Below are 26349 nucleotides of genomic sequence, written 5' to 3' on the forward strand. Positions count from 1 at the left end.
ATACATGGAAGCTCCTGTCCATCGGAAGTTGGCACTTTCTGCTGTACATTCTATTATATCATAATTCTCTCAGATGGTGGTCTTCAACCTTTTTCACGTCAAGGACCTCCACATTGACACACATTAGGCCACGGATCCCCATTTAATCAGGTTTTGTCTCCGAGACCCCCATCTGAAGATATTTGTTAGATATGACTTGATACAGACTATATAACTCTATACTAGAGGTTGGGAGATAACATTCGAGAGAATGAAACCTGATTAGAGTAGTCAGTCATATATTCTCTCATTGGGCTGACTTCTATTGAATGAGATAGTGAAATTAAATAATGTTTAATTAAGCCCCTGGAACCACCTCCTCAAGGATCCCTAGAGGGGGGTTGAAGTTAGGAGTGTTGTGGCGCAACAGTAGGTGATCAGTTATTTCTAATGTAAATGGACCAAACCAAAGCAAAATGATGTTTTTTATTCAGTTAACTCAAAGCTGACAGAATGTAGAACCTCAGAGGCCAGTGATAATATCAGAGGGGGAACCAAATCAAAAACAGGCCAGACATTTAAAATACATATCAAGCCCCTTCCTCTTTTCTCAATCCTCCAATCACAACCGTTGCTTCGAGGGACGCAACAGTTGTGATTGGAGGATCAAGAAGGTAGGACAAGGCTTGAGATGTGTACATTTTACAACACTTCTATACACAAGGATGCATGTGGAGGTCTGGGAGATGAGACCAGCTTCAGGCTTAGATGGAGGGGTTCACAATACAGATGGTATTTAAACACACAGTCTGTGGTGCTATTGATATTGATGTTTTATCAGTAATGGCTTTGGGAAATATTCAATGTTAAGCATATTCAGACTAGGTTAGCTGCCAGCAAGCTCTTCCATCCTAAGACTCAGACCCTTTTAAGCCTGGGGGCTTATTTAGAAACATTAAAATGGCATTTTTTTTATAAATATAAATCATGCATTTCGCCAGTTAAGATCCTGTTTCTAAAACCTGAATTTCCCAACATTAGCCAAGACTGCCGGTGCGTGTTTGCTTACAAAACTCACTTTGCACAAGTCGAGGCAACCTATCAGGACTGGGCAATCAATCTATTGATAAAACCACGGGTTAGTCAACATCTACCCAACTGGGCGACGATGTCAATGTTAACGTCAAACTGATTGTGTGTTGAAACGGTATGTAGCATTTCAAATGTATGCTTAATAATATATAGGAGGATTTGTGTTATCATTTTATCATACAATGTAACATGTAATGTAACAATGTAAGATGTAACGGTGTCAGATCATTTACAGACCTGAAGGGTTTGTACCATTTAATACAGAAGGTCACTCTGATACAGCATAGAGATGTACATGGGCTTGGTTTGCAACATGCCATTGTAGCTCCACTGCGAGTCAATGACAGGTTGAACTCTGAACTCCCGAGCTGAGCTGATATTGGGAAACCTGGGCCAGTTATGACTTGCATGTATCTGGAAAACCAAAAGAAAATCACCCTCTTTCATTAACTGGTCACCTCAGGAACACGGCTTATGTCAGGGGTCGACGGCAAAGGGGAAATTGGCAGAAAATCCAATATGGCAGATATCACAGGTCCTTATGGTAAATCTGTTGTCCATAAGGAGCCGCAGCAGTTTTGAGACTGTATGACTAACGGATGAGAAGACGGCGTCCAAAGATTTCATAGGGTCACCAAAATCAAAGGGGAAACTTAAAACAACTAACTAAAAAAACACGAATGATGCAGTGCTGGATGCAGCGACGGTTGTGGCAAATCCATAATATTCCAGAAATTACTTCATAATTGCAAAAGGAAATATGGGAAACTGCTCAATGGTAAAATTCAAACCGATATCAATTAGGAAAAATGGCAATTTTTTTTTGATGAAATATGATTTGATGACGGGGGTCCAAGGACTTAAAACATCAATGGAACCCATACCTTCTGTGACTCCATCATCACTATAGGGCAACTATATGGGAGGACAAATTTTGTTGCCTATCTACATTGTTGATTACATTGTATCTCCACCCTTCATCATTAGTACCCTTGTCCTAATGGAATGTCCTTGGCCTAAAAACAGAGTAAAACAGAGAAATATTACATTTGCCCTGCTTATCTTACAACTCCTCATACACATCACCGATGTTACAGGTTTATCTAGACATAAAAAAATATATAAACAAACATGAACAAAAACGACAAAATAAACATAAACAAACGTGATAGCGTATATACAAACACTCGTGCATACATGCACACGCCAATGAAGACTTAAAAACCAGAGACACACACACAAGATATTTGACTATATATTACTGTCCAGCACTCTTTCATCACTGTCGCCTACAGGTCCTTTCAGAAGAGCTCTACAGAATGATAGCCTTCATCATAGGGGACAAGGAGCCATGTCTCCTATGATGCAGTTACATTACGCCTGAAGGGGGCGGGGTCTGCATCAGTCAGACCTTATAAATGTGGACAGCCCACCTAGCCTGGGGGCCCTGTTAAGGAACAAAATTACACAATATGTTACCCACATGTGTAGAACCGTCCTGAATGTCTCTCACGCACATTCAGGAGTCTGCACATCACTATGTCTTAGCCCTAATGTCATGTTCAGCTCCACCACAGAAAGTCTATTTAGAGTTTGCTGTTGCGACAGCGCCCTCTTGTGTCCAATCCCCTTCCCCCACCAGGAGAGTCCCGGTGGCCACAGCCAGACACCAGACCATTGCAGCGGAGGGCCATTTGGAACGCGGGTTCAAGGTAAAGCCATGTGCCGTGTTCCCACACCGTATATCATGGAGTGTGTGTGTATATTCACGCTAGAAGGGGAGCGAGACACGGTCTTCCTCTCCCACCTCCTCTCTTGTCTAGCCCACTGAATCAGGGTTTCCTGTCGACTCCATTGGCCGGAGTAGAGGAGGAGGAGGAGGCGGCGGCCATGTTGCGGCCCAGCCAGGAGGAGAGGAGGTTGCGGGGCCGTGTTGGCCGGGCGGAGGCCTGTGCCATGCGGACCATGCGCGGCGAGCGCCACACCTTGATGGTGGAGTCGTCGCTGGCGGAGAGCAGCAGCTCCTGGTCAGCGGGGCTGAAGGCCACGGAGTTGACCACGTCATCATGCGCCAGGCGAGCCAGGCAGATGTTGTAGTGGCGGTCCCAGATGTAGCCATGCTTGTCCTCCGCACCACTGGGGAGGGGGGAGGGGGGGGGGGGAGAGAGAGATGAATAACACTGTAGTATGAGCAAACGAAGTAAAAATAAATAAATTAATTAAAAAGTCATAAAAAAGAGTGGATGCGCTTGGTGGGATGTAAACAGTCAATAGTAGCAAATGTGTTCGCTCTCGCAGTAGATAATGCGGCCTCAGACTTAGTGCCAATAGTTCAATGTCAGGGGAACAGATGCATTCTTTAACAGTGATGTGCCCAGCTGGAATTAACAAAGCGCTGCTGTCGGGACAAAACCTCATAACTCCAAAAACCCAACTTTTCAGCAGATGAAAAAAACTAACACAGATTTGAGGGTGAATAGAGTTAGGAGGTTTAGACAGATGATCGGTTTAATGCTTTCCCATTGTTTAAACTTTGTAAAACCCACACACGCATATGGAGGATGATCTACGGAGTTGATTTATATAATAAAAAAAAAATTCAAAAAATGGAGTTATGAGGTTTTGTCCCGACAGCAGCGAAAGACAACAAGCCCTCCGTCCCTCTTCTCTTGCCGCTTTGCTTATACCTGTCTGCGTGCACCACCGTGAAGCCCTCCTGTTCAATAGTGCTATCCGGGATATTATCGTTCAACCAAGACTCCGTGAAGCACATTAAGCTAGCTTCCTTGTATTCACTTGTTGGCCAGCGAATGCACGTTTCCCATAACGACAGATCCCCCTTTTAGTTGGATTTAATTTGAGGAAAATAATGTATTATTGGCTGTCCCTTCTTAGTCAATTTGTCAGATCTTAGTCAACCAAAACCTTGTTGTAGTCGGTAGTATTTTTTTCCCATGCTGAATGAGTTATTTATTTCCTGAAAAACAATAAGAACATATCTGGTAAGCACTATATTTTAAATGATAAGAACATCTCTGGTAAGCACTATATTTTAAACGATGAGAACATCTCTGTTAAGCACTATATTTTAAACTATCAGAACATCTCTGTTAAGCACTATATTAATTTTCATGATTGTGTGTGGGAAACACAATTTTACAGAAGTGTTGATTAAATAAACTAATCAATTACTTTTCTTAACAGTACCAAATTACTTTATTTGTCACCACCTGTACTTTTGTGTTACACCCCAGAATGTCTCCGACACATTCTCACTAAATGGGCCAGGAAGCAAAGGTTTGTTGTGCTGCCAGATATTGCCTGTTGCTCTTTGTGCAACACTGCTGTCAGCAATTGTCAGCACCAAACAGTCATATCAAACAGTTTTGGAAAAGTTTCCTTTTAGTTTTTGTCTCTAGATACAAGGGTATGTATGATGTGTTCTCACTGAAGACCGGTGACCCACCTGGCGACAAAGTCCCGGCTGACATCCAGGAAGATGAAGAAACACTCGTCGTTGGGTGTGAAGGCTCGGTGGGCACGCAGGCTCCGCCTCTCCTCCCTCAGGCTCTTCAGGTCAATGACGTGCAGGTCAATCTCCTCGGCGATGGGGGGCGGGGACATAGGGTCGGAGATCACACAGCCCGCCGGCCACGCCCGGCTGTTCACGTACAGGTACCTGGGCGATGGCAGGCAAGGAGGGGAAGAGAGGTCAGGTCTTGTGTAACATTAACCCACACAGAGGTGTGAATACTGACCGCCGGTGGTGAGTGACCGAGAGCTAGAAGTAAGTATTGACATATTGTCTGCATGTTATTTAGCAGAGTCAATATTCTGGTCAAACTTGGGTTTGTATTTAGCATGTGACACGTGGATGGTTGTTCTTCTTTTTCTTCTCTTTTTGGCTAGTCCACTTCCCTTAGAATGTTTTCAGCAGGAAGGGTGAGAGGGAGACACAGGAGGGAGACACAGGAGAGAAGGTTCTGGCAGGACCAGGCCAGCATGGTATTGCAGGTGGTCCGTGGAAAAAGCCTGACTGGCAGTGCGCATAGATTAAGTCCAGTGCGCGCTCTGCAAGTCAGACTGACCCGCATTGTGCGTAACAAGAGTCTCTCTCCCTCTTAAGTAGCCAAATGTTACACTATAAAAACAAACTGGATACTTGATTTAACTTCATTAGCTGAAATATTATAAAATCATTAAGTCTGCTATAAGCGTAAATATGTGTGTGCGCATGCGCGAGTGCCCGTCCCATCTCTGGTCTTTGGAAAGACCAGATGAGGTCAGAGGTTTACTTTTGAGTGGCCATAATTAAAATATCTGCATTTTAACACTACCACTTTATATATACATTTTAGGGATGCTCGATATTGGCTTCTTTACCGATACCGATATACCGATATTGTCCAACTCTTAATTTCCGATACCGATATCAACCGATACCGATATATGCAGGGTTCCCCCCCCCCCCCCAAAAATGTTATAATTTCAGGTAATTAACATTACATATCTCTTGTTGTGGAATTAACACAACATTATGCATACTTTTGACAATAAATAAAATCAGAATTTGTTCTTACTTGCTTGCCTGGGTAAATAAAGGTTATAGAAATGTAATGTTATAAGGCGGTTAGGTGGTCGAGCGGAGATTGCGTTCGTCACCAGCCCCGGAGCTGTGAGCTTGGTTCGCCTGTTCGAATCCAGCTCACAGCTCCGGGGTTGTCACCAGCTTGGCTGGCCGTCTGCACTGATACAATTGGCTGTATCAGAGGGTGGGAGAAGCTGGCGGGGTGGGTCCGGGTCGTTGTAAACAGCGACTCCTACAGTTCGGTCGGGGCGCCTGCTAAGCGCGGATTGGACGTGAGGGGGATAGTGTGGTCCTCCCACACGCTACGCCCTCTCAATGAGAATCCGCGCTGCCAGGTGAAAAGAAGCGGTGATTGGCTGGACGTGTGTCGGAGGAAGCACGTGGTAGCCTCCACTCTCCCAGATGATCTGACTGTGGGGGGTAAAGCGCAGCGACCAGGAAGGGACTGGGAATTGGCATACGACTAACATTGGGATGGGAGAAAATCGGAGGAAAATGGAGGGGGAAAAAGACCAATAAAAAAAAAAAAAAAAAATGTAATGTTATGTTCGAATTAGGGCTGGGCGATATAACGATAACGATAAATATCGCGATATATTTTAATAATCAATATCGAAATTAAAAAAAATCGATTTTTTTTTTTTTTTGTGACCTGCAACAGGGCAGTTTTAAAACCAGAGACAGTGGACAGACTTGTCTTTCTTGCCTGCAACGTAAAGTAATGGCTTTGCTTGTCCAAATGACAATACTGACCAAATTGAGATTTATTTTTCTCTTGTCCATTTATTTTGTTTGCTTTCTAATTTAAAATACAATTTGAAACTGTCTGTACACAGTAGGCTATGTGTGCTAGCAGAACTAGACTCCAGTCACGAGTCACAGTGCACATGTGCGGTGGTTTGTCCACCAAAAAAGCGCCAAAAGATCGAAAATAAACTAGCAGAGCCAGAACTGTTCAACTCCCCTGGAGCCACAGCCAGCAGAGAAGCCGGTTTACTTTAGCTTTTAAACCAGCTGCAGCCTGAGAACTGGAGTGTGAGGGGATGTAACACTAAAGATGGCGGCAATGACAAAGAATTGCTGCAAAATAAACATACATCTGTTGTTAACCCTTTGATTGCCGAAGACGCCGAAACTCGTCATTCCCCGCCATGCTCATTCTGCCGAAGACGCCGTAACACGTCTTTGATATCAATATTTAAAAAATCTGTGATCGAAATCATATTTTTCCCCCGGAGACATTATATGTACTGGTGAGTCCCTCTCAACTCTCTAACAGTTCAAGACCGCCATCTGGTGGCCGATCGGCAGATCGCCCAACAGGAAGTGACGCGCCAAACAGGAAGTGCTCACCCATATTTCGTTCGGGCACTCGCGATCGTTAGCAGGACTCCATCTTGACACAGTGAACACCGATCGGTGCAAATAACTCGATAAACAACATGATTTGGACGTATATACTATTATACAACCTGGAAATGGATCGGATATTTCGACATCCCATAATAGAAAAAATTCTGTTCCACGCTCATCTCCCAACGCCGCGAGGAAGGTACGGTGAGTTTCAGCGTTATTTTCTAATGTCTTCTATACTAACTGCTCTGATGATCATATGACCCACACTAGATGAATGATATAACGTTGCCCACGGAATTATAAACGACCCCCCGCCCATCCGGTCATCATCAGATCATACGTAGTAACTTCTAGAAGCACGTCCAGTTGAAATTTTTTATCTCGCACAGATTCCTACCAAACTGTATTTGATCATCAATATAATGCATTTAGGGCTATAAATCAAGCTCTGGAGAAAGCTGCAGAAAACGATAAAAACATACTTATACTTTAGACCGTATGAATATGTGAATGAAAAAGTATAACGTTGCTACACCCTGAACAATAGATATAAGACGTTGAATGGGCCATAATAATGTCAATTTAGCAATACAATTTAAAAAGTTATAGCCCTGCAAAGAAGGGGAACTTCTCCATGTTAAATAGGGCTGGCGAGGGATGGTAAATTATGAATTTAACCCCGGCGATCAAAGGGTTAAAAAAAAAAAAACTTGTTTCTATACTTATAACAATTCGATAATTATCGATATCGAGAAATATGATAACATTATCATATCGTTATCGCGATATGATTTTTTTCCATATCGCCCAGCCCTAGTTCGAATCGCTAGAATACACAACATATTTATCAAAACAACTACCAGATTCACTCATAACGTTATTTCGCGTGACAACACAGCCCAGCTGTCAGAAACTGTACATTGTAACGTTATATAACGCAACGTTATATAATGTTATTTCGCGTTTTTATTCATAACGTTATTTCGCGTGACAACACAGCACAGCTGTCAGAAACTGCACATTGAGGGGGTTTGAATCACTGTACATCAGTGGAGGCTGCTGACTGATTAACTAGAAACTGTACATTGTAACGTGGGGGCGGCTACGTGGCGTAGTGGGCAAGGTAGTGGTACTCGCCACAAAATGCTGGAGACGCTGGGCTCGTCAGTTCGAGCCCAGCGCTCCAGATTTGCTTTCAGTTTAGCTGGTCGTCCACAGTAATACACATTGGCCGTATTACGGGGAGGGAAACTGAAGGGTGGGGATCGGGCGTTGTGGACAGCGACTCCTACAGGTCGGTTGGTGCGCCTGCGCAGTAGAATCAGGAAGTGTCGGGGGCAGCGTGAGCCTCCCACGCGTTACTCCTCGCCACTGAGAGATCGAGCTGCGCAGGTGAAAAGATGCCACTGCTGTTACCTCAAGTACCGGAGGGGACTTGTGCTATGTATGACTTAGTCCACATTGCAGCCGGCTTGTGGGAGGCAAGAAACAGCATCCGTGACAGGGGAGGGTTGAATTGGATGATACGAAATTGGGATGGGAGAAAAAATATAGAAAAAAATGGGAGAAAAAGTGGATAAAAAAATAACTGTACATTGTAACGTTATATAATGCAACGTTATATAATGTTATTTCGCGGGGGGTTTTCATAACGTTATTTCGCGTGACAACACAAAGCACAGCTGTCAGAAACTGCACATTGAGGGGGTTTGAATCACTGTACATCAGTGGAGGCTGCTGACTGATTAACTACATTACCTGCTGTGCTGTAGGCCAAAGCAGAGGTACAGTAAAAGCACAGGTACAGTAGGTTACATGTTTGATTGATTAACTACATTACAACGTGCAAGCCAGCGCAGAGGTACAGTAGGTTACATGATTGATTGATTAACTACATTACCTGCTGTGCTGTAGGCCAGCCAAAGCAGAGGTACAGTAGGTTACATGATTGATTGATTAACTACATTACCTGCTGTGCTGTAGGCCAAAGCAGAGGTACAGTAAAAGCACAGGTACAGTAGGTTACATGATTGATTGATTAACTACATTACAAGGTTATTTCGCGTGACAACACAGCACAGCTGTCAGAAACTGCACATTGAGGGGGTTTGAATCACTGTACATCAGTGGAGGCTGCTGACCAAATTTTTAGGTGAAGCACAAATTATTATATTATATTATATATAAAATTATATTTTTTAAACATCCCCAACGCTGCAACACCCCCATTCCTCCCAGGTGTCAGGCTCCTCATTCGCTTCCATTCATTTTGGGGACCATGTTTAAATATCGGAGATGAACGTTATTTCGATTGATATGAATAGCTAGTTACGTTTATATAGAGAGATGATAAATTAATTAAACGTAAAAATAAAAAAAAATAAAAATTGAAGTGATTCGAACTTGTCACCAACTAACCATAGGCTCCACAGCAAGCTGACGAACAAGTTGAGCTAACCGTCGATGTTAAAACTGAGTGACGAATGTATAATTTACACTTGTGCCAATTGCCTACTTATTATTAAGCTAGGTATTGTGCGAGCGTTGCTTGATTAACCTGCGTGGTTATTATGTAGGGGGGATTACGAATGCATAATGCCGCGGCAACCTATTAATATTACCTATGCGACCTCACGTCGAATGAGCGTATTCACGAAGGAGGGCGCCTCTGCCGCGGGCGCGTATAAGGGGGCGTGCTAGCGCGCGGTCACGTGGGCGTCGTGGCCAATCAGAGAAACGCTGAACGAAACGCTGAACGCAAGTTAGTTACCTTAAGTAATACGCCCCCTATCGTCTCCCAGATGGTAAATCACCCTTTTGGATTGGACTCAATGAAAGTGAATGGGAGAACGGATTTCTGACTCCACATTTTACTTCTCACTGATGTAACCGGGGTCTACCAGAGTTCATTCTGGAACCTTGGTGCCACGGCGAATATGTGTTCTACTGCAGTGGTTCCCTAAGTCGGGGTCGCGACCCAAAGGTGGGCCGCGAGCAGCCACGGGTGGGCCGCGAGATGATTTCCGGTTTTATATTAACTTAATAAATAAACAAAAACGAAAAATCTACTTATTTCAACAAACATTTCAAACTAAATAACAGATTATGCACATAAAACGCTGAAAACAACCGAAGCAACAATAGTATTTTAATGAGGCTATTATTATTATCATTATTATTTTGCAACAAGTTAGCCCTCTCATAAATAGCACATATAAATGAATAACTAACTTGAACTAACTTAATAGGATTGAAGTGATATTTGGCTTAAAAAATCAGTCGCCTGGCAAAAAAAAAAAAAAAAAAAAAAAAAAGCCTGACGATGTGCATTGGGCCGCTGCTCTCTGACGCCTTATTTTCTGGGTCCTGGCCTGAAAAGTTTGGGAACCCCTGTTCTACTGTACACACGGTGGATCAATACAATTATCGATTTTTTCGAATGGCGATCGGAAATTGGAATAAACCATTTGGATACCATCTGACCTTAGGTAAGGAATCTATGTTATCAGTCTTAGGATAATCAGACTCGTTTTCACTGAGATATAAGCGTTTCCACTATATGTGATATAGCTGTTTTGACTGTAAAAGCCATCAGGAAATAAGAGCAGCGACTATCAGCGCGCGGCACGAGCGTGCGTGCGCACACATATACTATCGATCATCTAGCGTTTATTTGAAAACGATTCATAAATAGGCCGACAAATGACAACGTTCTGGAATATTCCAGTAAAAGACTATTATCATCATAGGGTTGTTTTTTCCGCGAAAACGAGTGATTTTCAAAATGCTATCAAACGGAAATGAAGCGATAAAAAAAACAATCTGCCTTGACAATGTTGACTGGAAAATGAGTCTTTGATAAGCGACGGGCAGATTAGACACAGCCATAATTTAAAACGTAGATTAGGCGATATTAAATTAACATTGGAGTGGGTTTGGGCATCAAGGGGGTAAATAGGAAAACACGGCATGACATCCAAAGTGTTAACACTTTGAGTGCCACTCACGAGATATCTCGGGTTTTTAATAGTGACGTTGAATGCGACTCACGAGATTTCTCGGAATTTTTTTTTAGCGATCTGAAAAATTATTGCATCACCCGAGCCTACCCGAGTATAGCCGAGCGGCGCCGGCGATCACTGTGGAAAAAAGCACCCCCTGTCGTCTCCCAGATGACATAAGTGATTTTGGAATGGACTCAATGAAAATGAAGGGAAAAAAATTCGGTACTCCACATTTTCCAGTCCACTGATCCAGCCGGGGTTACCACAGTTCATTCTGAAACCTCAGATCCCCGCTGATCATGGAGTTCTATAGTATCGCGTTGGATCCATACACGTATCGATTTTTTCGAATGGTGATCAGTAATTGGAATATACCAGTTGGATACCATCTGATGTCAGGTAAGGACTCTATGTTATCAGTGTTAGGATAATCAGAGTAAGTTTGATGAAGATATAGGCTGTTTTGTGAAATGTCTTCTTTCGGTTTCACTGTAAAAGTCAGAGATGAAATCAACAAGGCGATTATCCGTGCGCGGCCGTAATGTGCTTGCGTGCACGTATAATATTGATCATCTAGCGTTTATTTGAAAACGATTCATAAAAAGGCCGACGAATATCAACGTTGTGGAATATTCCACTAAAAGACGATTTTCATAGAATGCTCCAGAATGAGCTGTTTTTTATATCAAAACGGGGGCTTTTCTAACTGCTCTGAAACGGAAACGACGCGATAAAAAAACAATCTGCCTTGACAGCACTGACTGGAAAATAGTCTTTGATAATGCGATGGGCAGATTAGACACATAGCCATAATTTAAAACATAGATTAGGCGATATTAACGTTAACATTGGCGCCGATGGTGGCATTCAGCCGGTAAAAAGGAAAACCAGGCGTGGCGCTCAAAGTGTTAAGAGGGTACAAAATAAAATATGCCATATTTACTGTGTGTAATCAGTTTCCTCATCGGCCTACCTGTGGTCTGGAGAGAGGCCCATGCCAATGATGTGGCCGTGGATGTCAATCACGTGGTCCAGCGAATCAAAGAACTCCTCTGAGCTCCGCTCCTCCCCCAGAACAGGCCCACAAGTCGTCATCTGGTCAGGCATGATCCGCTTGATGCCTGGAAGGGAGAGAATAACGCGTTATCGCGTTATGAAAATTAACTCAAAATTAAGAAAAAAAGAAAGAAAATTATAAATCATTGCTGCACGTATCCGCTTCAAGGCCCTCGACCTAGCATACCGTGCGGCAAAGGGAACCGCTCCCGCCTACCTCCGGTCAATGGTCTCTAACTACACACCCTCAAGACCCCTACGCTCTGCATCTTCTGGCCGCCTCAGACCTACTCCTATCCAAGCTCCGGGAGGGTCATCAAAGAGAAGCCGCCTATTCTCAGTCCTTGCCCCACAATGGTGGAATGAACTACCCACCCCAGTTAGAACAGCCGAATCCCGTCCAATCTTTCGCCGTCGACTAAAGACGCACTTCTTCAACCATTATCTGAAATAATAATAATAGAAAAATAAAAATAAATAAATTAAATCTAACCCTAACTAACCTTACTTGTCCTAATAAACTAACCTACACTGTAACACGCAACACTTTGATGAATATTGTTACTCAGCTGATAAGAGTTGTACCCTTCCTGATGATCTGTCGTACAGAACTTGTAAGTCGCTTTGGATAAAAGCGTCAGCTAAATGACTAAATGTAATGTACCTATCTGGTGAGGGGAGTAGGTAGGTAAGGCTGTCCTACCTATCTGGTGAGGGGAGTAGGTAGGTAAGGCTGTCCTACCTATCTGGTGAGGGGAGTAGGTAGATAAGGCTGTCCTACCTATCTGGTGAAGGGAGTATGTAAGGCTGTCCTACCTATCTGGTGAGGGGAGTAGGTAAGGCTGCCGGTGGTGAACAGCAGGTAGGTCTTGTCCTCTCCCTCGCTGGGAGCAGAGGGGCCGATGAGGCCTGGCTCTGGGGCTTTGGTGTGGGCTTTGCTCAGCATCCTGGCCACCCTGGATTCAATCAACCGCTCCCTAATCCCCACACTTTGACGACCCTGATAGGAGAGGGGAGGATGAGGAAGGACCAGATCGAGAGGTCAGGCAAATCTCAAATGAGTGTTGTACTACCCACCGCAATCCAGTTGTCTATCCATGTTATACACTGCATTCAAACGCCAAGGGACAGCTTACCATTATGTGTAGATGCTATATCTATATCTGTACATATCCCTAACCTACTCTTACTAGTTACGCTGCACATATTACTATTACAACTCTGTACATCTGATTAGCACTACAACCAGTAGTACTCATTTATATATGTTATACTCAGTTTAATCACATGTACATTGTATATTACTGTTGCACTTTACTGTTACTTTTGCACTATGGTTGGATTCACTTATTTTCGTTGTACTGTACTTGTGCTGTATAATGATATTACATTTTAATCTAATCTAATCTAATCTAATTAGACAGCCCCTGTACACCACCATGTGCAGCTGTATACTGTTCTCCTCACATGGATGATGTGCTCCAGGCCAGAGGCAGTGGGTATGGGAATGCGGGCCTTCAGCCTCATCTCTTTCTGCTGCCGCCGCTCCTCCTCCTCCTCCTCCCCCCCGCCCTCCTCTTCCTCCTCACTGTCGCTGGCTCCCAGGTCGAAGAGCAGGGGCTGGTGGTTCTGCTGGTCCTTCTGGATGTTGGCCTGGGCCCGGGCCTGCGACTGGGCTTCATAGTCCAGCAGCAGGTCCGGGGTGTCGTGTTGTCGGCAGTGGGCAACCATCACCGTGCGGATGGTGCTGGCGTTGATGTTCTGGATCTTGAAGAGGCGCTTGACCACGTTGATATTTTCCGACTCAATGTCCTGTTGGAAGGGAGGAAGAGAGAAAAAGGAAGAGAGAAAGAGAAAGAGAGAAAGAGAGAGAGAGAGATGAGAAAATAGTGGTGAATGTGGAATGATGGTGAATTAATTGTTATTAGACAATTGATGCAAATGATTGTCTATGCCAGTCTAGGTTAAGCTATGTCAATATGAAAATCTTATGGTATGATTATCTGGGCCACAATTATCTTGATATCCAGTATTACCTTGGTAGTAAATAAAAATGTGCTGAGAACTTTAAATTGTACTAGAACATACTGCCAATTATGTGTGGCACGGAAAACAATAACATCATAGAATTTTTTTTTACACATTCTTAACACATTTGTAACTGAGGTGTGGGCGGGGCTCATGTCAGAGTCAAGATGCAAGAGGAGCCTCCCACTTGTAGCCATGCAAAATACCTACCATATATTGATGTTGTCCTTTATTTAGCCTAAAGGAACACGCCAACATTATGTGCTTACCGTCTTCTCCAGAGTCAGGCAAGAAGATAGATAATAATTTCCTCTCTGTGCATTCAGTAGAAAGCTAGGCTAGCTTGCAGTCGGATAGCTTTCTACTGAATGCACAGAGAACAAATTGGTATCCATCTTCTTGTCTGACTGTGGAGAGGACAGTAAGCTAGGTTTAGGTATAGCCTAACTAGCCTCCTAACTTTAAGCAACAATTTAACTAGATGATCAAGCTATGTTTAAGATGGATCAGATTTTCCTGGACCCCCCCGCCCCCGACTGCATAATGTGGGAAACTCCGGTGATCTGGCCTAACTGTGGTTCTGACCTGGAAGGCCTTGTTGAGCCAGAGAACGGAGCAGGAGGTCATGTTGCCGATCCAGTGCAGGTTCCCAGAGATCAGGTGGGTCTCATTCAACCAGCAGCCAAACACGTCATAAGGTTTGTTCCTCACCCGCGACAGGAGGGTGTAGTTGTCTGTGGGGGGGGGGGGGGGGGGGTGGATGGAGATACAAACAACAGAGATGATACATATATACACACGCAAACATGACAGATTCCTGATATTTTGCAACCATTTCCTCAGTAGTTATACTGTGAGCTTCCTGTTTTGGTAAAGGACACGTATCATGGTGTTTGAAGTAGTCGTCGTCATGCCAGACAATGTTTAAATAGGGCATGGGTTAAAAGAAACCCTGTCCTTTAACCATCGTGTTACAAAGCTTATATACAGTCTCTCTGATTGGCTAATCTTGGTGATGTGTAGGATTTAGCATATAGTTCTAAGGACATGAGAAAGTGAAAAACAATATCACAGGACTTAACACATTGACCGCCACAGCAGGGGGCGCTGATACCCCATTCATTGCCAGGTCTTTATTCAATGGATATAGTTTAAGACTGTGACATTTGCGAGTGCTTAAAATATATCTTATATTATATCTGGATGGATCTAATAACGCTGTCGAGTCTCAGTGAGCTGCTTCTAATCAACATTTCATTGGTACATTTCCGTTTTATACCGTTTTGAATAGAATATGGTTTGGGTGTTTTTCAGTAATTCCAGGAAAAGGCGAGCAAAATGCATTTTACTGTAATCCAGTCATCACGTTGTAATTTTTCGGCTGATTATCTAATCATCCTGAAATCAACACTAGATTATCACTATTATGTCTCCTCGTCCATACATGAAATTACCGTCGTAGCGGGGCGCTCCCCCCCCCACCCCCACCGCAGCTAACGGTAAACAGACATACACGGTCCACACAGATAGCTGTGATCGGGGTAGAAATAAATGTCCGATCAACGATCAAATTCATATATGATGTTCTTACCTTGTATCTGATGTAATGCAAAAGAGATAATCCAAATATCTTATCGCAATTCCAAATAATGCTCGTGGAGGTCCGCACCACACTACCGACTGTTTCACAATGACGGGCGGGCGGAGTTACTGATGCCATCGTTGTATAGAAGTGGCTTGCCTGTGGGCGGCTGGGTGGTGCAGCGACAAAGGTGCTCGTCACCAACACAAGAGACACTGGTATCGAATCCAGATGTCAGCGTTGCTTCCGGCTTGGCCAGCCGTCATACTGGCTCGATTGGCAGAGTCAGCAGGAGGGAAGCCGGTGGGTGGGTCTGGGTCGTTGTAGACAGCGACTCCTACAGTTCGGTCGGGGCGCCTACACAGCGAGGGAAGGATCTGAGAGAGGTAGTGTGACCTTCCACACGTTACACTCTCTCAGTGAGAGTCCGCGCTGCCAGGTGAAAAGAAGTGGTGGGCTGGGTACACATGTGTCGGAGGAAGCATGTGATAGTCTCCGCCCTCCCAGATTGACAGTAGGGGGTAGAGTACGCAACGACCAAGAAGGGGATTGGGAATTGGCATAACGACTAACATTGGGAGGGGAGAAAAACGGAAAAAGGAGGAAAAAAATGTAAAATAAAAAGTGGCTCGCCTGAATATTTTTTTTTTATCCACTTTTCTCCCATTTTTCCATATTTTCTCCCATCCCAATTTCGTATCATCCAATTCAACCCTCCCCTGTCACGAACGCTGTTTCTTGCCTCCCACAAGCCGGCTGCAATGTGGACTAAGTCATACATAGCACAAGTCCCCTCCGGTACTTGAGGTAACAGCAGTCGCATCTTTTCACCTGCGCAGCTCGATCTCTCAGTGGCGAGGAGTAACGCGTGGGAGGCTCACGCTGCCCCCGACACTTCCTGATTCTACTGTGAAGGCGCACCAACCGACCTGTAGGAGTCGCTGTCCACAACGCCCGATCCCCACCCATCAGTTTCCCACCCCCTAATACGGCCAATGTGTATTAGTATGAACGACCAGCTAAACTGAAAGCAATGTGGAGCGCTGGGCTCGAACAGGCAAGCCCAGCGTCTCCGTCATTCGTGGCGAGCGCCTTGCCCACTACGCCACGTAGCCGCCCACTCGCCTGAATATTTAAACCCCGCCCGCCCGGCTCAGATCACCTCCTAAAAGACACAAGCCCATTTTCAATGAGATGCAATAGCTCCGCCTGGCAGTAGAGGGCGGTGTTGACCGTCTGCCAGCTCAGACAGGGTCTGAAGACTATACCAGACGCTGCAGCTATGAATTATGAATAGATATAGCGAATAAACGATATAACGATCCCAAAAACGAGTAAACTCGTTATTGCCGTTATTCGATTGGCGGCCAATAACGAGTAAACTCGTTTTAGGAGAGGAATGTGTTAAAACTGAAAAAAACTAAAACAAATTGGAATTTGTGAATATATTTTAAATCGTAGAAAATCTTTACATTTAAAATCAAATGTTCCCCAGTCTGTGTCGCAAGTACTGAGCATCCAAAAACAGCCCTAATGTGAGACCCAATCTGACATAATGTTATTAGCCTGATTTAATTTACGACCATGTGACTCAAATTCCAGACAGAGGGGGACAAGGAGAAAGTGTGTGTGTGTGTGTGTGTGTGTGTGTGTGTGTGTGTGTGTGTGTGTGTGTGTGTGTGTGTGTGTGTGTGTGTGTGTGTGTGTGTGTGTGTGTGTGTGTGTGTGTGTGTGTGTGTGTGTGTGTGTGTGTGTGTGTGTGTGTGTGTGTGTGTGTGTGTGTTAGAGCTTGATCTGACCCAAAAGAAAACATATTCTGTCCAAACCGCAGCGGAGCCAGAGCGATGCAACTTTTCATTAGCCGACTAACATTAACACTATGATCGCCGGGAACGAGTTTTCACGTCATTCAGAGCCATGCTCATTCTGCCAAAGACGCCGTAACTCGTCTTTGATGTCAATATTTCAAAAATCTGTCATCGAAATCATATTTCCTTTCCGGAGCCCTGAGACACAGTGCTGATCTCCTCTCAACTCTCTAGCGGTTCAAGAGCGCCATCTGGTGGCCGATCGGCAGATCGCCAACCGGATATTAACCTTTGAACCGGTAGTACTCATCCAAATGTGGTCCGGCCACTCGCTATAGCTCCCGCGACTCCATCTTGAAACACTGGATAATAGATCGCTCGCCCTAACTCAATAGACAACGTTATTTGGACGTATATACTATTATACAACCTGGAAATGGATCGGGCATTTCTACATCCCATAATAGAAAAAAATCTGTTCCACGCTCATCTGCCAGCGGCGCGAGGAAGCCACGGTAAGATTCAGCGTTATTTTCTAACCTATTCTATACTAACTGATCTGATGAACATATATGACCCACTCTGGATGAATCATCTAACGCTGCCCACGGAATTATAAACGATCCCCCGCCCATCCGGTCATCATCAGATGATGCGTAGAAACGTCTAGAACCACGTCCAGTTGAAACTTTTTATCTCGCACAGATTCCTACCAAACTGTATTTGATCATCAATATAATGCATTTAGGGCTATAAATCACGTTCTGAAGAAAGCTGCAGAAAACGATAAAAACATACTTATACTTTAGACCATATTTTAGTATAAATATGTGAATGAAAAAGTTTAACGTTGCTACACCCTGAACAATACATATAGGACATTGAATGGGCCATAATAATGGCAATGTAGCAATAGAATTTAAAAAGTTATAGCCCTGCAAAGAAGGGGAACTTCTCCATAGACAAATAGAGCTGGCGAGGGATGGTAAATTATGAATTTAACCCATGGCGATCAAAGTGTTAATCCTGACTAGAGACAAGACATTTCTAATAAACAACTGTTTAACAACTGGTAAACAACTATTTACAGTATTTTGCAACAATATTTTTCAACCCAAGCCCATAGGTTTGCCATCTGATTATTGTGCGCGAGTGTGTGTGAGTGTGTGTGTGTGTGGTGCCTACCCAGGCTGATGACGGCGATCTCCCCAGAGGAGGAGTCGTGGGGACCCAGATAGACCCCCGACACCAGCAGCAGGCTGTCGTCGGCGTTGAACTGGGAGAACTGGGTGTAGCCCCAGTTGAACTGACGCATGCTGGAGCTGTGGACCAGGGCAATGCTCCCGTCCAAGCGCTCCGTGTCCCATAGCTGACCAGCGCAGCGGAGGAGGGGTAACCATCATGGGGATGGGTGTTGTTAGGGGAGGGGGTTAGTCACGGAGGAAATAAAGGAGACAAAATAATCAGTATAGGATATACAGGGTCAATGGGCAAACTTGTCCCCATGAATCAAATACTTACACTTGTCTGATTTCAGTCATTTCTTGCTAATTAAACATCACCTGCCATACAATGTTCCATACAATACAGTATTCCAACAACAATAATAATAATAATAATAATAATAATAATAATAATAATAATAATAATAATAATAATAATAATAATAATAATAATAATAATAATAATAATAATAATAATAATAATAATACAGCATATTAAATGCAGGAAGACTCAAAACTGTGACCAAGATGTTCACATATGCAACCTTTTACTTTTGAAGTGGTCACATTATTGTGAGTGGGGGGGGAATAGAATGGTTCATTAAAACAGTTATGTAATTACTCAAGTATTGCTCATCTTTCCATTACATGCCAGACATGTCTACAGCTTAAAATGACATTGCAACCATCTATGATTGGAGTAGGCTACTGGTAACTTGGAGGAAACAGAACTCGCAGATCAGAGCTGAAACAACTAGGGATGCACCGATCCGACTTTTTCAGTCCCGATACTGATACCTGGCTTTGGGTATCGGCCGATACCCATACCGTTATCTAAAAAAATAAAAATAATAATAAAAAAAATCTAACCCTAACTAACCTTACTGTCATGCAGTTTGTCCTAATACTAACCTACACTGTAGCACTCAACACTTTGATGAACATTGTTACTCAGCTGATAGAGTTGTGCCCTTCCTGATGACTTGTCGTACAGAACTTGTAAGTCGCTTTGGATAAAAGAGTCAGCTAAATGACTACATGTAAATGTAAATACCCATTGTTCAATTAATAAACTGTATGCCTCACTGTGTGGAAGAGACTGGCATCATTCTTTTGTGCAAGGCAACATCAGGCTTGACTTAAAACATTACTTTCCTAACTTAGTGAAACTAAATGTAACAAATTAACACATATGTCATATGTACTGAATTGTTATTTCTTATTGATTTATTAATTTATTATATAACAAATACAAATTATAAAATAAAATAAAGCTTATTATTATAAATTTTTGTACCAATACCCAGCTATTTTAGTGATATCGGGGCTGATATCCGATATCAATATCGGAACATCCCTAGAAACAACTCATTCATTCTGAAGACTACTGCCCATTTGAGTGCCAAAATGAAGCGGTATATAGGTGATTATTGCATTTAAAAAAAAAAAGAGGAGAAGAATGATGATAAGGTATGTGGAGCCATCAAATTATGCGGATGATGGAGAGAGAGCAGGCAGGTTCAGTTTGTACTCCCGTCTCATGCTCTCCCACTTTTTCCAAATCCTGTGACTATTTCTGGCTCTTGCCTTTCATTCATTACATTTATATAGCGCTTTTCTAGACACTCAAAGCGCTCCCCACAATGTAGGGTGGGAATTGCCTCCTTCACCACCACTGGTTTGATTGATTGAAAACTTTATTAACAGATTGCAGAATGGGTACAGTACAGTACAGCTCAATACACACAATTGTTAAGGGGATGCAGACCAGAGAAAGACTTTCATCTTGTTTACAAGACCCACCCTTGGGCTACGCAGGCTCAATGGCTGCCATACACTGGCACCAGGCACACATCACACTACACAATGGCTGAACGGCTCAGGAGACAGGGATTGATATCAGCCAATTAACTCATTGGATGCCACGGACTTGAGCATAGTTTGTTACTACCACGCCAACGCTCTAAGCAACGTTCAAGACAGGGGAGGGAAGAATTGGATATACGAAATTGGGATGGGAGAAAAATAGAAAAGTGGATAAAAAAACAGATGCATCTGGGGCATTTGACGCTTCTCAATGCGATCGGGATACCCGCTCGACTCGCCTGACAAAGAAAACTGCGCCCGGAGACATTTGAACGTTGCACAGGCCAAGATATAAGGTTGCAAAGGTTGCTCGATACTGCCACCTGGGAGGATGCGGCCGGTATTGCACTTTGGCATTCTCAGGATGATTCCCCATGTTAACCCCGAGTCCGTGTGCCTGTAATGAATAGAAATATCGAATAAAAGAAATAACGATGAAAACCCGACTATACTCGGGTTTTCGGGGGTCCTGGCGCTCAACACATGGCGAGATAACCCGACTATCCTCGGGTCTGGCGCTGATTGAGTTAAGGCAGTGTTTCTCAAAGTGTGGGGCGCAGAGGCATGACAGGGGATTTAAAAAAATAAAAAATAAAAAATAAAAATGTATTACAGAAAATTATCACTAAAGTGCTATCTGTTGCAGCTGCACTGTTCTCCATGAAAATACCATATGTGGATAAGTTTGACCATTTCTCAAAATCTGAAAATCATTATTTAATAAAACACAAAAGGATCACCAAGTTACTCTGGATAAAAAAGATTTTTACAGACAACATTGAGACAAAGCTTCCTGACACATCTCCATCCAAACTCTTGGAAGAACTCATTGAAATCTCATCTGATACCACCTGGAGAGCTAGTTTCAGAGTGTGGTGCTGAGTACCAAGTATCTCATGATGCAGCAGTTAAGGTTTGATACCATTCAGCACCACATATCTGTGTGAAGCTGGCTTTTCATCCATGACAGCTCTGAAAACAAAATATAGGGCCAAGTTGAGCCTTGAGGATGACATGCGTGTTGCCTTGTCAAAGACTGACAGCAATAAAGACTGTTTGCTTATTTCCTATGTTCGCTTTGTAAATTCCCAGTCACTGAGTGAAGATCTGCTGTTTTGCAAATATGTCAAAAACAGAGCGACAGCTGATGAGCTCTTCAAAATTATTGACAGTTACCCGACTGAACTTGGACTGAAATGGGAGAACTGTGTGGGCTTTTGCTCTGACGGTGCGCAGGCCATGGCAGGGAAAAGGAGGGGGCTACAGGGTCTCACCAAACGCGCAATGGACGCACTGTAAATTCACAGAGAGGCGCTAGCGTCAAGACAGCTTAGCCCTGAGCTGAATGAGGTTTTGACAGAAGTTATAAACGTGGTAAATTTCATCAAAACCCGACCCCTGAAAGCGCGCCTGTTTTCTGCGCTGTGTGAGGAGATGGGAGCTGACCATTCTGCAGTGCTGTTTCACAGCGAGGCAAGGTGGCTCTCGCGAGGGAAGGTGTTGTCAATTTGAAAGGTCACGATATTGGTGTTATTTCAATAAATTTAAACATGGCCCATTTCATGACTATTTTGTTGGGGCGAGGGGGGGGGGGGGGGCCAAAATATTTTGGTCCGCCAAAGGGGGGCCTGACAGAAAAAGTTTGAGAAGCACTGAGTTAAGGGGAAGGGATGATTAGGTGGCCTTGATGTCAGAGACCTGATTGGGAATTTGGCTAGGAACGTTGGGGAACCCCCTACTCTTTGCGATAGGCCTGGGTTCTTTAATGACCGAGATTCAGTAGCTACAGGCCTCCAAGTCTTCTTGGTGCCGACCTCAAAATATTTGAAGCAACACATCAACAGTCACAAACCCAAAACCTGTAAGGACAGATGTGTGACCCAAAAAACTGAGTGCCCCCTGACTGATTTTCAGCACACACACGCATGCATACATAGATGTGCTGAAAGTGAAGATACTTATCAAACATGTCAGAAAGGTATTTCAATAGTAGTAGGCGCAGCAACGTGATTATTTCATGAAAAATCAACTTGCCCCAGAATTTCATTAAATGTCCTTGGAAATGGGTCACCAGAGGTAAGATCGGCTCCTGATCTTTCTACATTTCCAACCCCGGGTGTAATGATGTTTAAATCACAACAGAACTCAAATCCTACATTTGTGTGTTCACAGTATTGTACAGACAACATTGTACAGACAACCCAAAAAGGTGTAAGCTTGACTAGGCTGTCCTTCACTGTCACAAGAAATGGGAATTGTGTTTAATGGTAAACACTAGTCTATCCTACAAGCTACTAGTTAATTTCAGACCATCAATATTTCCCTCTGGAGGTGGTGTTCAAGTGTTCTCAAGTGGCCCGCCAGGTAAATCAGATTTACCATACATTTCAAAACATTGTTCCTTTTCACTCAGAGCAGATTACTTTGTACTAAACTCAAGACAAAATCAAATCAAGAATATGTGCACTAGTGCTTCATAGTGCGTTATAGTGCTCAAAAGGTTGCCGAGTTGTTGAGTATGGGGGCAAATCTGCCGCAGCTTGGCCATCTGTGTGAGTGAGGAAGCGATTGAGCAAATGCATAAACACACATGCAGGCATGACCGACCGACCAACGAATAACCTCCCACAGCAGTGATTATAGAGCTGTTCCGTTCCGAGCACCTCATGAATGTGCGTCATCTAAAATCCCACAAATCCAACACAAATACCAAATACCCCTACCTTGACGGTGCAGTCCTTGGAGCAGGAGGAGAAGCGGTGTCCGCGGTGTGAGAAGGCCAGGTGGAGGACCTGGTCATGGTGCTCCCTCAGCGTCTGGACCTCCACGCAGGGGATGCAGTCGAACAGACGCTTGAACTCCCGGTACCACGACACCGCCGCTGCACAGGGGGGAGGAGGCAGACATAGTGGCCATCTTGTTTTGTTTAGCAAAATAAGCTCATATGCGTGAGTTCCGTTTCCATGGCTTGCAGTATTCCATTTACTCGTGTACATGGGGATACTAGTGATTGGGTCAAGATAACTAGTACATGGGATGAGGTTAGGGCTGGGCGATTCTTGCTAAAATGTGAATCACGATTTTTCTCTCTAAGAATTGAGATCACGATTCTTATTTTTTCAATAAAATCATTTATTGCACTCTTTCTTAAACAGACAACATAACATATATCAAAGTGCTTGACTTAAACTTAAACATAACATATGAAAGTGCTTCACTTAAACTTAAAAGTCTCTTGTAAAGTCTCAAAATAACTCAAGTCAGAATCGTCATCATTTAAAAAAGTAAAGTAAAACGTAAAAATATTTTTTTTTTAAATAAATTTCCTTTTTCTTTCTTTTTTTATAAAAAAAATTGTCATAATTTAAAAGTGAGATTGCATAGGTCTATGAATCGAGATCGCGATTTTTTTCCGATTAATTGCCCAGCCCTAGATGAGGTACTATCCCTTTACGGAGTCCAAGCTAGGTGTACCTGGGTCAGTATCAGACAAATCACATGGGATGAGGTACTATACTTTTACTGAGTCCCAGCGAGGTGTACCTGGGTCACTGACGCTGGGTCAGTATCAGACAAATCACATGGGATGAGGTACTATCCTTTTACTGAGTCCCAGCGAGGTGTACCTGGGTCACTGACGCTGGGTCAGTGTCAGACAAATCACATGGGATGAGGTACTATCCTTTTACTGAGTCCCAGCTAGGTGTACCTGGGTGGCGGGGCACAGAGCGGGGGATGCGGTAGTAGCTATAGAACAGCTCCCTCCATAGGAACTCATCTCTGGAGACGGCCAGCCACTGTATGCAGGCCAGGCCAGCACTCAGCACGGCCTCATGGGGTAGACGCAGGAAGATCTCCAGCACCAGGCTGTCTGGCAGGGCTGGGCCACACTCCATCCTGACATCCTGGACAACACATACACAGAAAACAATGTTGGATGGGTGCATTGTAGGGTTATAGTAAATCTGAAATGTGAAATAAATGTGACTATGAAAATCAAACCACAAAGATCTGTAGAAGTGTAATAGAAGGTATTCTATTACCTTGCGAGGCAGCTGGATTTGCGGGATCTCGAGTAACAAACTCAAATCTGGTGCATCAGGTTATGTATTCTATAGGCTAAATCTATATTGTGTATTAACATAATGCTGTGAACCTAGCTGTAACATACAATTACTGCTGACCGATTCACTACCATCATATTGTAGGATATACCGTACTCAACTTTTTTTGGTTTGATCTTTTTGTGGCCAAGTCATGTGGCCAATGACTTATGCAGTCATGTACAGACAGTTCATTGGAGTGACATGGGCACATATGTATTAATAAAAATTTGAAATTAAGAATTTGTACTTGTACGCTCCTTGACTGACAAACCGTAGATGTTGGTCATAACAGCATACTGATACATAGCCCCTTTCGTGACTTTCGGTTTGCAAGCCTAAAGTCACGAAAGGGGCTAACTGATACATATTTCAATACACAGAAATAATAGTCTACATCAAGTAAAATCCTGAGATGAATGAATTAGCATATGTCAATATCTGGTGTCTTTCAGGGCCCCTTCGCCCACAAATAATCCCACCCTCCCACATACACCGATTCTAATTTGGGCCTGACAGTTGACAGTTGTAATGTATGTGTTACGGCCGGGGGTGACCACGACGCCACGCTGCATGCAGATCTAACCAACCATGGTGGTAAAAAAACATCGGTATACCTGCTACTAGTGCACCCAGCAACTCAAAATGATATTATAAAGGATATAATAACGTTATTCAGCGCCTTATACAAAAGCCAAGATACAAGCATTCTCCCATATTCTGAAACCATCTCAAGCTAATAAATAACAAGCGGCCAACCCTTAGTAGTGAAGTGTGTCAGAATGTGTCACAGCGGGCGGTGGGGCTAACCAACGTCTTAGGGTACGGGTCTTAATTATAAAAGAAAATGTATGAGTGCAGTAACTTGTGTTGGTTAAGTCCACTCGCTTCTATATTGATGCAATTAGTTGACATTAATATAGTTGACATAGACAAAAATTACCGACTATAAGTAAGTAGGAAGTGAACTACACAGTAGCTAGCGCCAGTAAGCCAGTTAAGCTAACTCGCTGTAGCAGCACGGTTGGTGACAGCTTGGGCAGCTAAGCTCTGCCTATCAAGCTAAGCTAACTCTAGCTGTCATTCGCCTCCTAATTTGGACGTTGGACGACTATTGATTTTGACAACACATTTTCCAGAAATTGGTACTTTTCATTTTGCATGAGTTAATTAACTTTGCTACGTGGAATCTTGTAACTAATAAACATACACTGAGACCAACCTGCCAGTCGAGAATATGTTGGAGAGAAATGTTACTGGGTAGCTAAGAGGGCTAGCCAGCAAAAAAAAATGTGTACAACAACAATCTTCCCCCACCGGCGAAGCAACAAGCCCATATAAGCAGATACAAGGATGGTCGCTCCGTCAGTGGCCAATCAGATCGCGGAACCCGAACGCAGAAGTGAAAGTGCGTTAGGGAAATCTTTACGCCTCCGGGCCGCGTCTATAAACTCTAACCTTAACCAACTTCGAAAGAGTCGCCTAAGCTTAACCAGTGATAAACTGAGGACCCTATTGGAGTAACTAGGCGTTAGGTAGTTTGCTGCTGTTCGAGGCGGAAATGGGCGCGTCACGCGATTGGGCGCACATGTCACATGACCAGAAACGTCAGTGGCCAATCAGATCGCACCAGAAACGTCAGTGGCCAATCAGATTCGCAAAAC

At 43.6% G+C, this 26349-nt stretch overlaps 1 protein-coding gene across 2 annotated transcripts; it reads right to left on the reverse strand.

Moving 5' to 3' along the window:
• Positions 1-451: 451 nt before the first annotated feature.
• fbxw5 (F-box and WD repeat domain containing 5) lies at positions 452-26206 on the reverse strand. Of its 2 annotated transcripts, none has more exons than XM_084324668.1 (10): positions 25908-26206; positions 24292-24487; positions 23306-23463; positions 18679-18862; positions 14689-14837; positions 13543-13887; positions 12892-13075; positions 11993-12140; positions 4538-4750; positions 452-3207 (listed from the first exon to the last, which is right to left on the reverse strand). In XM_084324668.1, exons 2-10 carry the CDS (start codon positions 24476-24478, stop codon positions 2904-2906), a joined length of 1872 nt encoding a protein of 623 aa, XP_084180794.1. In that variant the 5' UTR covers positions 24479-24487; positions 25908-26206; the 3' UTR covers positions 452-2903. The 2 variants fall into 2 exon arrangements, with proteins under 2 accessions (XP_084180794.1, XP_084180795.1); XM_084324669.1 differs by having other exon boundaries at positions 25896-26206.
• Positions 26207-26349: the final 143 nt, after the last annotated feature.

Source organism: Notolepis coatsorum, assembly GCF_963971535.1.
Source record: "Notolepis coatsorum genome assembly, chromosome: 11".
Classification (NCBI taxonomy): Eukaryota; Metazoa; Chordata; class Actinopteri; order Aulopiformes; family Paralepididae; genus Notolepis; species Notolepis coatsorum.

What these genes read in the sequence shown, in the direction of transcription:
- fbxw5 (XM_084324668.1), bottom strand. Translation starts at nt 24,478, where the DNA reads ATGGAGTGTGGCCCAGCCCTGCCAGACAGCCTGGTGCTGGAGATCTTC. An exon ending in CCAAGGACTGCACCGTCAAG is followed by an intron (nt 18,863 to 23,305) that starts GTAGGGGTATTT and finishes TGCGCTGGTCAG; the next exon opens with CTATGGGACACGGAGCGCTT. An exon ending in GGCCTCTCTCCAGACCACAG is followed by an intron (nt 4,751 to 11,992) that starts GTAGGCCGATGA and finishes GCCATCGCCCAG; the next exon opens with GTACCTGTACGTGAACAGCC.